This window comes from Vicugna pacos, unplaced genomic scaffold (genome assembly GCF_048564905.1).
Source record: "Vicugna pacos unplaced genomic scaffold, VicPac4 scaffold_19, whole genome shotgun sequence".
Lineage (NCBI taxonomy): Eukaryota > Metazoa > Chordata > Mammalia > Artiodactyla > Camelidae > Vicugna > Vicugna pacos.
The window spans coordinates 65,802,545-65,815,093 of NW_027328740.1; the positions used below are offsets into that span (position 1 = coordinate 65,802,545).

Consider the following 12,549-nt stretch of genomic DNA (forward strand, 5'->3'; position numbering starts at 1 on the left):
CTGTGCTCCTTGGTGTTTACTCGACGAAATGGAAACTTATGTCCACACACAAATCTGCATACAGATGTTAATAGCAGCTTTATTCATAATCACCAGAACTCAGAAGCAACTAAGCTGTTCTTCAGTAGGTGAATGGATAAACTGTGGTCCATGCAGAAAATGGACTATTATTAGGTGCTAAAATGAAATGAGTTATCAAGGCATGGAAAGACACAGAGGAAACTTATATGCATATTACTAAGTGAAAGAAGCCAATCTGGGAAGGTTCTGCAACTGTATGGTGTTCTGGGAAAGGGAAAACCACAGAGACTAAAAGATCAGTGGCTGTCAGAGGCTAGAGGGGAAGAAGCAATGAATGAGGTGCAGCACGGAGCATTTTAAGGTCACTAAGACAGACGACTCTGTATGATGATGTGATGGTAGATACATGTCATTGCACATCTGTCCAAACCCACAGAGTGCGCACCACCAAGTGTAAATCCGAGTGTCAAGTATGGGCTCTGGGTGATGATGACTTGTCAGTGTAGGTTCAACCATTGTCACAAATGCACACTCTGGTGCAGGTGTCAATAGTGAGGAGGCTGTGGGGACAAACTACAGTTCATACACCCTATCCAGCCCCAGCCACTGCTGTTAATAAAGCTCTGTGGGTGTGTGGACTGTCCGGCTGCTCTGGCGTCTGAACAGCAGAGCTGAGCAGCTGCACCAGAGATCAGGAGGTTTGCAGACCCTGAAATATTTACTCCCAAGCCCTTGACAGAAAAAGTCTGCTGAGCCCTGTTCTAAACGAATCAAAATTCACCCTGATGAGACAGGACAGCAGAGCCCAAACCAGGCATGGTTAATGAGACTGAAGCAATGTTTTAGTTCCAACACCTTTGCTGAAGTCCTGCAGGTCCAGCGACAGACTGTAGCCAGGAACCGTCTGCAGGAGGAGGCGGGAGCAGGCCTTCCCGCCAGGCTCCGGGATGCCGGGGGCCGCGGGCCGCACGGGGGCCTCCTGCTTGAAGAAGGCGGACTTGCAGTGGAAGCCGATCAACTCATAGAGCTCGGAGAGGAGGCTGCACTGCTGAATTCTCTCCTCGGAACGCTGAATCACAGGGAGAAAAGCAACAAGCTTCTGAAAGAAACATGTCAGTGAAAAAAGACACGTAAAAAGATTTTCCCTTAAAACAGAGGCCCGATGACACAGGAAGGAAGAGGAAGGCTTACTCAGTGCCCTGACGGGACCGGATGCAGAAATGCAGGGAAGCAGCACTGTGCAGAAGCTCCAGACCCCTCCGGGCCCCACCTCTCCGTGTTCCGCCTGTCCTTTTACTAGAAAGTCCCGTGTTCCCTGAAACAGAGGAATCTCCTACCTAAACATGGGACACCGAGAAGGGAAAGAGGAAAAGGAAGGGAAAGTAAAGGAACAACAGTTCATCTAGACCCTAGGGTTTGGGCGGGAATTTCACCAAACACAGAACCTCTCAAAGCACAGAGCGCACAGTGAGAAGCTGACAGTGTGACTGCGACTTCTTCTCCTTAAGCACTAGCTACCTGCCAGCACACGCTGCACCCGTTACTGAATCATTACAATCATCTCAGAAACTATTACTACCCCGGCTCACAGGCAAGGAAATCTGAAACTTGGGGAGGAATTATTATCATCCTGGACAATGCCCCACAGCCCTGAATTGTCAGAGCCTCTGGCAGACCATTGACTAAAATGCTCCTCATCACCACGGGCCCTGAGCCTCAGGCTGAGGCCACGTCAGGTCTACACGGGCCCAGAGCACGAGGCTGTGGGACAGGGAATGCTCCCAAACGAAGTGCCAGGCCAAGACCCTCAGGAAGCTATCTAATGAAACCAAATCCCCAAACTCATTTCCAACCCACTGCTCTGTCCGGGAGGACTGCTCAGCCCATCTGTGCTGTCACCTGTGCACAGGCTGAGCAAGAGGCCCAGACAGGGTCGTGACGTCCCAGTGGAAGTGGCTCGGAGAGCGCTTCTTCACAGGACAGACTCTCCCGGCTTCCAACGCTAACTCTTCGTTCCATTTCCAACTGGAAAGGAAGTTTAGACTTGCTTTCCTCTCCAGAAACAAAGAGAGTGTTAATATCAGCGGGAAACTCAAGACTGAGGAAGAGTCTCCGGCCATTTGGAAGGATAGGCCGGGGAGGGAACAGAGACAGGGATCAGAAAGACCCGTGTTCCAGTCCAAAGTCTGCACTTCACTCGCTTTGACAGTTTCCTTTTTAATGCAGGTGATAAAGTCTAATTATGATTGTTGGGAAAACTAAATGGAATAACGTATTCCACTACCATAGGTGTAAAATCCTCCATGAGTGTTCCAGAAATGGACGTGATCGTGGTTAGTTACTGTCTGCCAAGTCTTGTGTTCTAAGCTCACATCACCCAACCAGAGATGTGCCAGAGAATGCCTTACCAGCCAGCAGCCTTCTCCAACTTGGAAACTCACAGTGTCCGAAGAGCAGGCAGTGGTGGATACTTTGGGGCACTCTGGAGGTAGCACTCCAGTGATGACTTTAAAAAGCTGGGGAGAATTTAGGGGACCATACAGTTCAAATACAGAAAACTCATTCTATGTCTACAAATATTCATCTCTAGCCATGATGATTCAGAGAGGAAATACACATTCAAACGTACATCATTTTCCCACATAAGTGCATCAAAACAATTTGGAAAGAATGTTAACTTTCTTCTCTAGATCACACAGTGGGGATTACAAGGTTTGTACTGACAGCCCTACTTGTAAGTCATCTGCAAACGTAACTGGGTCCACTAACAGTCATCATCATTCAAAGAGAAGGATGGAAAAGAGCAAAGCCAAGCTAATACGCTCCAGCCTTTTGTTTGGTTACGATGTCACAGAGGAGACGGACAGCTCAATAAGGAACCACTCTGCCGTGATCACGGAGCCTGGGAGCGGGATGGGCGGCAAGATGTATGATGCACCAGTAGCTGTGCCCGCACTTCTAGGCAGGTACCAAGACTCACCTCGACAAGATATCAAACGTTTATGCCCACGTCCTCATCACCTGACATGTATTAAAGAGAAATGAAAACATATAAAAGGCCAATACCCTTGGTTGGTACACCGTCCAAAGAGCAAAGTCACAGTTTGACAACTGGCCATCACGGTTCCCTGGGATTCATTCTTGGAGAACCTTAAAAGCCTCTCCTCTGTCCTCAAGAATTGCTGCCTACTTGTCCTATCTTTGATTCAGGGATACAGCACGTTCACGTGGACTTTAATGTCTGCACAGATTTGACTGTCTTTCTCCAGGTTCACTTGTCCATTCTGAAGAGGCCTGAGTTAAGTCCACCTTCCATAAGATCAATTCTCTCCAGTGACAGCTCAACGAGCCTGCAATTACAAGCCAACTGAACAGGACTGTCCTCAGCTAAAAATATCACCCACCCTTCACTGCTTTCATAATCTCCTCTCCTGGCTAATTGCAACAGACCAACAACACCCTCCACCAAGTTCCCCAACTATGTCAAATAGAAAGTAAGGTCCATAAAAGAGGAGACAACTCCAAAGTCACCTCTGAATTCCTAGCATATAATAATGTCAATAAATAGAACTATGATTATTGCTTCTTTCCTTTAAAACCTTTCTGGTATTTGGCTCCAGTATCTTGATATAGAAGACTCTGGAGGCCTTTTTCAGAATGGCTGTCCACTGAATCTTCAAAACACAGCTTCTCTTTCCGGGAGGAGCTGAGATTTTCTACCAGGAGTTTGTGGTCACTCTCATGCCATAACAGCTTTAAACTAAATCCTTACTTTGTATATGTTATTTTTTCCCTCTTCGAAAAAAATTGACTTTCCTTATTTCCTTGCCTTGAGGAATGTATTTTTTCTTTTATTTCAAATTCACCCTTTTGTAAAGCAGGATTCTCAGGATGTACTTGGCCTTACATAAGAACAGCCATCCAACACCCAGTGTGAGAGGCCTCGGGCTCACCTCCTGCCCTCCTGCCAGGGCAACTGAATCTCAGTTCAGGAGCCAACCTGCACCCCAGGGCTTCTAAGGCACACATATCTCCCAGAATCCCTACTTTCTGGTTGGTCTTGGCTTCTGAGGATTTCCCCTCATTTTCTTGACAATTAGCCTTGCAGCTTGAAAGATGAAGAAGGAAGGTTTTATTTCTTAATCTGCATTTTAAGGAACTTATGTAATGAAGGTTTTCACGAGTTTTTAGAACCCTCCATCGCCGAGACAGAAAGCATACTAGATATTTTCTAAATTTAGCTATCATGTGCATCTTTTCTTTGCTTTTGTTTTCTTAACTGCTAACAGACATTTTTTAATTAAAAAATAAATTAAGGCCGCAAATAGGATAGAAAATTGAAGGGGCAAACAAAATTAAAGGGCAAAGACAGAAAAATGATAAGTAATCTACAAAGTTAATAGAATACATACACTATGGATCAGATCAGCAATTCTCAGTAACAGCTAATTGAAACCTGACCATGAGGTAAAACGTCTCTCCTGTCAGGAGATGGCCAATAGAAAATAGAATTAAACCAACAAACTAAAATTCTAAGTCTGGCGAGGTATAGAAGTCTACCAGCTAAATGTGTCCTCTTCTGGAAAAGAGGGAGAATCACCAGCTCTTTTCTGTGGAGCCTGAGCCCAGGGAAGGGAGGTGAAGTGAGCTCTGTAAGTTCCCAATTAGCAAAGTGAGTGATGAATAAAGAGACGTGAGCTTTGATGACAGAGATGATACTACTATTCACTTGTCCTGTCAAGTATGACTTCATGCTCAGTGATCAAAACCTGGGCGTCCTCAGGTATTGAAATTATAGGAAAATGCACAGCCCGGGCCCAGACCTCCTCTGTGAGCTCGTGACGCTGCACTTAGATATCTCAAGGATACCTCCAACTCCACATGTAAAGAGCTGACTTCACGGTGCTCCTCCAATAGCCGTCCTGCCCAGGGCCCCTGGTCTGGGGGTAAGATCTCCCTGCCTCTCCCAGCTCAGGCCCATCACTCAAAGATGTGACTGGACCCCTCTTTCAGGGCCCAGAAATCCTCAGTCACCAAGTCCCACCACCCACACCTGACCTACCATGTACTCACTGGCACTCACTCAGCACTGACTCTGTGCTGCGGACCACACTGCACACTGTGCACAAGTTATCTCACTGGATTTCCACAGCAGTCCTGGGAAGTCGGTACATCATTGCTTCAATTGATTAGGTAAATTGTTTCACTTCCTTGAGTGCGTCATCCAAAGTGTCACGGCTACTGAGCCACAAACCTGGGACTGAAAATCACTTGAAAACTGAACACTGCTACACCTCACAGCCACCGTACTCTGACTCATCACATCATCTCCTGCCGAGCCTTCTAAATGTTTCTAAGCATTCTACAAGACAAAAGTGACCTAAGAGAGCACCCCACTCCCGTACATAAAATCTGTCAATGACGGTCCACTGCCTTTAGGAGAATGCCCCACTGGGCCTGAGCATAGCCCAACGGCCCGGCATCTGCGTTCCCTGCTCAGCCACGCCACCTCACCCACCACGTAGTTCTACATGTGCCGTGTGCAGACAGGGATGCTGATTCCTTTCAACCCGGGGCTCGTCTCACTCAAACAATGATCACCCTCTTCAGTGGTCAACCTCTTCAATGCTGACTCTCAGAAAAATGTTTTCTCAGGATGAATCAATATCTTTTTCTTTACAACTTTCCATCATTGATAATGAGCTCCCCACAAAAGAGAGAAGACTTAATCCTCAGTCTTCTTATCTGTAAAGTGCAAATAACAAGGAACTATGAGAGGTTTTAAGAGAAATAATTTTCATGTGAGGCTGCGGGACAATTCCCAACATACAGTAAGCACTCAATATGTGCTTTCATAATATTAATAAAAATAGATTCCATTCTAGCAACCTTCAATCAATGCTTTATGGCTTTGTCCAGAAGACCACCAACAAACTGTTGGGCGAACCGCTTTGAGCAGATCAGCATAAGCATACTGGGAGAGGTAAACGCTGACTCCATTTACAGCTGCAGCCAACCAGCACTACGAGTTGGGGGCAGTTTGCACAAACTATTACATGTTGCTTGAGCATTTAGTTGTAGCTATTGAATAAAGACAGGTATTATTTAGTCAAAGCTCCTGAAACATAAATCTTCAAAGATTGATGCAAATTAGGTTTCAAGTATAACACACACACTAGAAATTATTTGAAAATTTTACTCTTAGATCCTCTGCACATCAAAAGGGCATATTCTTAATGTATCTGACTAAATACACTGAAAGGATTATTTAAAAGTAATTAAGATGAACCATCCTGAATAACCTCAGTATCATCTGCACAAAGCCCCACCCAAGGGTCTCATTTCTCACGTCCACATAGGTGTTCAGGCAGCTTAACCTAGGTTTTGGTTTCTTATAACACAGAGATGGGAAGAATTGTGGATAGATTTATGTAGCAAATACAAACCTAGGGTATTTGCTGTGAAGGAATCCTAGAAATAAATAAATTGATATATAGTCCCACCCTTAGGAAGCTCAGCCTTTCCATTTACAACAGCATTAAAAATAAAATGAGAGATACATTTAACAAAATTTTACAAGATTTGTACTTTGAAAATTTTGAAGTATCACCAAAAAATATTTAAAAGATCTACATATATGGAAGGCATCCCATGTTCATGGAATGGTAGACAATATTGTCAAAAATGTTAAGACTCCTCAAAGTGATCTACAAATTTAATGGAATCTCTATCAAAATTCCAGCTGGCTTCTTTCTAAAAATTGAAAAATTGTTCCCAATATTCATATGGAAATGCAAGGCGCCCAGGTCAGCCAAAACTATCTTAAAAAAGAAGAGCAAAGTTGGAGGACTCACTCAAAGGTTACTACAAATCTATAGTACTCAAGTCATTATGGTACTGGCATAAGTTTGGAAGCATAAATCAATGAGACTCAATAAAAAATCCAGGGGGAAAACTTACATTTACAGTTAGTTTTTCACAAATTTGCCAACAACACTCCATTGAAAGAATAGTCTATTCAACAAATGGTGCAGATACACCTGGGTATCTGCAGGCAAAAGAATGAATCTGGAATCTGGACCCCTGTATTTTATATAACAAATAAATATGAATTCAAAATGGATCACAGACAGAAACGTAAAAACTAAATGTATAAATTTTCTAAAAGAAGACACAGTATAAATCTTTGTGGTCGTAGTATAGGCTATGGCTTCCTGGATACAATACCAAGGGCACAAGTAATTAAAAAAAAAAGCAGATAAAATTGACTTCATCAAAATTAAAACCATTTGTTACAAAGGACATAAGAAAGTGAAATGAAAGAGGAAGGGGGTAGCTCAAGTGATAGAGTGCGTGCTTGGCAAAAATAAGAACAAAGAAAAAATCTAATTACCTCCCCTATAAAGAAATTGTTTTAATGTTTAAAAAAATTACAGTGAAACGACAGTCTGCAGAATAGGAGAAAAATTTTGCAAAGCATATATCTAATAATAGGCTAGTATCCGGGATATAAAACAAATGCTTACAACTGAGCAATACAAAGAAAATCGACCCAATTTTTAAATTTGCCAAGGATTTAAATAGATACACAATTGGCCAATAAGTATATGAAAAGATGCTCAGCATCAATAGCGAAATCTAAATCAAAATGAGATCTCATTTTACACTCACTAGGATGGTTATAATCAAATCTTGGACAATAACAAGTGTCGGTCAGGAGGCAGAGAAATGGGAACCCTCAATACACAGCCGTTGGAAAGCGGCAATGGTGCAGCTTCTTTGGAAAAGCCTGGTGTTTCCTCAAAAGATTAGAGTCATATGGCTCAGCAATTCCACTCCTACATATAGAGTCATCCCTCAGTATCCTCGGGGGGTTGCTTTCAGGAACATCCCACCCTGGATACCATAATCCAAGGATGTTCGAGTCCCTTTACAATCAGCCATCTGGATCCATGAAGAGGAAACTACAGAAGTGGCGGGCCAACTGTACAGCCAACAGAATGAAAACATATTCTCGCAAAATCTTTCACATCAATATTCATAGCAGTATCATTCAGAGTAGCCAAAAGTTACTAACAATATCCATCCATCAATGAACGGATAAACAAAATTACCAAGAATAATCCGACAAACTTTTGGTCATTGAATCTTTGCCAAAGGAGGTGAGAACATACAATGGAGTAAAGGCAGCCTCTTCAGCAAATGGTGTAGGGAAAACTGAACAGCTGCACGTAAATCATTGAAGTTAGACTACTCCCTCACAGCATACACAAAAATGAATTCAAAATGTGTTAAAGACTTAAACATGTAGACAAGAGACTATAAAACGTTTAGAAGAAAACATACGCAAACATGTGACATATATCTCAGCAATGTTTTCCTAGAGCAGTCTACTCAAGCAATAGAAATACAAGCAAAAATATACAAGTGGGATCTAATTAAACATACAAGCTTTTGCACAGCTAAGGAAACAGTAAGCAAAACTAAAAGACAACCTATGGAATGGGAGAAAATAGTTGCAATAAATGAAACTGACAAGGGCTTAATTTCCAGAATATGTAAATAGCTTTTATACTTAATAAGAAAGAAAAACAAACAATTCAATTAAAAAATGGGCAGAAGTCCTAAAGAAACATTTCTCCAATAAGACATACATATGGCCAATAGGCACATGAAAAAATGTTCAATATCATTATCAGCGAAATGCAAAACAAAAGTGCAATCAAGTACCAACTCTCACCAGTCAGAATAGCCATCATTCCGAAGTTCACACACAATAAATACTGGAGAGGCTGCGGAGAATTGGGAACCCTCCTACACTGTGGTGGGAATGCAGTTTGGTGGAGCCATTGTGGAAAACTGTATAGAGGTTCTTCAAAAGACAAAAAATTGACCTCCCATATAACCCAGCAATCCCACTCCTGGGCATATATCCAGAAGGAACCGTAATTCAAAAAGACACCTTCACCCCAATGTTCACAGCAGCACTGTTTACAATAGCAAGACATGGAAACAACCTAAATGTCCAGTGACAGATGACTGGATAAAGAGGTTGCAGTATATTTGTCCAATAGACTACTATTCACCCATAAAATAATAATAAAATAATGCCATTTGCAGCAACAAGAATGGACCTAGAGAATGTCATTCTAAGTGAAGTAAGCCAGAAAGAGAAAGAAAATTACCATATGAGATCGCTCACTTGTGGAATCTAAAACAAAACAAAACAAAACAAAAAAACCAAAGAAACAATAAGATAAACTTATCTACAGGACAGAAACAGACACAGAGACACAGGAACCAAACTATGGTTACCAGAGGGGAGAGGGTGTGGGAAGGAATAAATTGGGAGTTCAAGATATGTAGATACTGAGTATGTATAGAATAAACAGCAAGATTACACTGTATAGCACAGGAGAATATATTTAATATCTTGTAGTAACTTATGTTCAAAAAGAATATGAAAATGAATACACGAATATTCCTATTTAACTGAAGTGTTATGCTGTACAGAAGAAACTGACACAACATTATAAACTGGCTAGACTTCAATGAAAACATTTTTAAATAGACCAAAAACGAAAAAAAAGAAAAAGGATATTATCAAACACAAAGAATAAAGTACTGATTCAGGCTACAATATGGATGAACCTTGAAACTCTACTAAAATAAGCCAGACACAAAAGACCAAATAGTGCCCTTTAAGGTGAACAGTATCTAAGTGTTTATTGTACTACTCCTGTAAATTTTCCGTAGGTTTGGATTCTATCAATATCAAAATAAAATGTATTATTCATTAAAAACATAAAACACTTCCTCACAGGAGGGCTTTAATTGTTAAATGCAGAAATGCAAGTAAAGCTTTGGAACAACATTTTGCACGTCCACAGACAGTCAGTTTTGTCACTGCCACTCAGAGGATGGTGCCAGCGCTGATGAGAGCTGCCTCCACTCGCTCCCCTGCAGACAGTAGTGAAGACTTGAGCTCTGACAGGCAGGGTTTGCGTGAACCTGAGTCAGACACATCCACGTCCCAGACTCTGCGTTACCCAAATTTCTTATACAAGCTGCAACATGAAATGTAAACACGCTAGAGGGATGTATCATACAACACAGGGAATACAGCCAATGTTTTTCAGTAACTGTAAATGGAGCATCTATTGTACAGCTGAAACTTATATCATATATTAAATCAGCTATATCATTATAAAAAATTAAAAACTATTTTAAAAATTTTATCACTGTAATAGCCAATTCGGTTTTTAAATAACTACTAAACAGCTTAGAATGTATAAAACCATTTAAGTGTGCTGTTTGTTTACATATTTATTTACTTAGAGCCTCCTGCTAAAAGAGAAATTAATCAAATATTTTCAACACAGCTTAACAACCATAACAACAAAAAGGCAAAACTGAGTGAAGAGAAAATGGAGATTCAATGCTTTAATGATACCAGGGGGAGATAAAGTCATAAAAATGGATTCCATGAAGTCAGGGCAAGTGTTATAGGCCGACTAGAAATTCAGCTGTAAGATTCTTGGCAGCTAAAGAAAAAAGAAAAAGATGATGGGGCTGGTGGTAGAGCATGTGCTTAGCGTGCACAGGGTCCTGGGTTTAAGCCCCTTGACTCCACTAACAGATAAATACACCTAATTACCTACCACCCCAAAAGAACCCCAAAGAAAAGAAAGAGAAATTCTTTTCCAAAAAACCTTGATATTAAATTTGGATTAAATACTTAAAGAAGAAAAATAGGAAAGATAAGTGACACAGTGAAGGAAAAGCCCAGCTGGGCTAACAAGCTAAGTCACATATCCAAGTGTGATAAGTGTCGGTTTACTGATCTAAGTTTTGCTGGGCTAACTCGTAAATCCAAGGTCAACAATTGTCAGTAATGTGATCTGTTCCAAATTGATAAGCTTCAGTGCACTGATTCCTTGCTTTTTCTTGTTTGAGCCTTATTGGCTAATAGCCCCATACTTGTAATTAAGCCTATAAAACCTCATGTGCAGGTCTTGGAGGTGCTCAGACCTTCAGAACAGAAGCCGCTCTGAGCCCGCTGGCATTGTAAATCTCAGTACTCCAACCCTCCGAGTGGTGCTTGTGTCTTGGCTGGTCTGTTTTTTCCGCAACAACACAAGCGATAATGCCCGTGACATAAATGTGCGGTGGCTGCTGGCAGGTCCCCATGTCTCACGTGGGAAAATCTGAAACATCCTTCTCACCACTCAGAGTCATCATAAGCCAACCCCACACCTCCAGCTGTTAAATGCAGGAGAACAGGCAGGGCCCGGACTTTGCTCTCTCTGTGTCATCACAGTGAGACAGGATGGAAGGGGGCAGAGAACAGCCATTCAAGGAAGGCCACAGCAATTAACAACAAAATGGTGAAGGATTCAACCCCCAATAGGCCTTGAGGCTCAGGATGAAGAGATTTAACTTCTAGCAGAGCTTGAGCTTCATTAAACACCCATTGTAATAGTAACATTGGTGAATAACCCGGCCCCAGGCACCAGGGCAATTGCAAGGCTAGCCACAAAAGGTCACAGGGTGGGAAATGGCTAACTCCCTGGGAATCCCGGCCCCTTTCCCTAAGGCTGGTCCTTCTACTTATTAGCATATGAAGCCACCAAGCCCAAGAAAATGAGCAGCACAGCGCCACCTCGCGGGCACCCCTCTCTCTCCCTCTTCGGAGGAGGCCCACACTCAGTCTGTGGAGTGTGTACACACTTTTAATCTGAGCATCAAACCCCCACACGTCGTGACGTTTCTCTTGCATTTCAATGTATCTCTCTGAATAAATCTACCTTTACTCAACACTGGCTTGCTCTTGAATACTTAACTGCATGAAGCCAAGGAACAAAATCTGGTTGGGCACATCCCAGGGGCTCAATCAAAGCCTGGGACACAGCCCTTCTCATGCCCTACTTTTTTTTCTTGTATCAAAAGGACTGGGTTGTGAAGGGAGCTCTCAGGCCCCAGCTAAGGGACAGAAGCAGCCAACAGGGCTCCAATTGGCGGGCAGCCTCTCCCCCAGCAGGGGACTTGGGGGTCGGCCCGGGTCTCTGTGTTTGTTGTGATGACACCCCAGCCAGAGAGCGTTCTCCTAGGCCTGTCCTCACAAAACCCTTCTCTTCAAAATACAAGCATAACATGTCACAATCCTTTTGTTCAACCAGGAAATGTTCAACCCACTTTTTCCCTCCCCAGTAAAGTACCCAACTGTCCTCCCTCCCATCCCACCACTTCTTTCTTTGTGAGAATTCTGCACTCTCCACACACCATCCTGAACGCAGGTGCCTTGCTAGCTGGACCCGAGATGCTTCATTCTCACACACCCTGTGTCCTTTCTCTTTCCCCTTTCTACCTTAAAAAAGCCTTTCCTGAGTCACCCACTCCTCTGATTCTGACTTTCACAAAGTACTGAGGTTGCAGTCACTTTGTAAATACCTCCCAGGTTTTGGCTGGGTTTCCTTTCCAAGATCTTCATTAAGGAGCTGCATCAAGAAGTTTAAAGAGGCTAGTCTT

General features: G+C 42.6%; 1 protein-coding gene across 1 annotated transcript in view; it reads right to left on the reverse strand.

Annotated features, from left to right (window-relative positions):
- Window positions 1-580: 580 nt before the first annotated feature.
- LOC140693132 (trafficking protein particle complex subunit 9-like) overlaps window positions 581-12,549 on the reverse strand; it is a 92,140-nt gene continuing 80,171 nt past the window's right edge. The window contains exon 3 of the mRNA XM_072957209.1: window positions 581-1,090. Within this exon, the coding sequence (XP_072813310.1) occupies window positions 842-1,090 (249 nt within the window). The 3' untranslated portion in view covers window positions 581-841. The remainder of the gene's footprint in view (window positions 1,091-12,549) is intronic.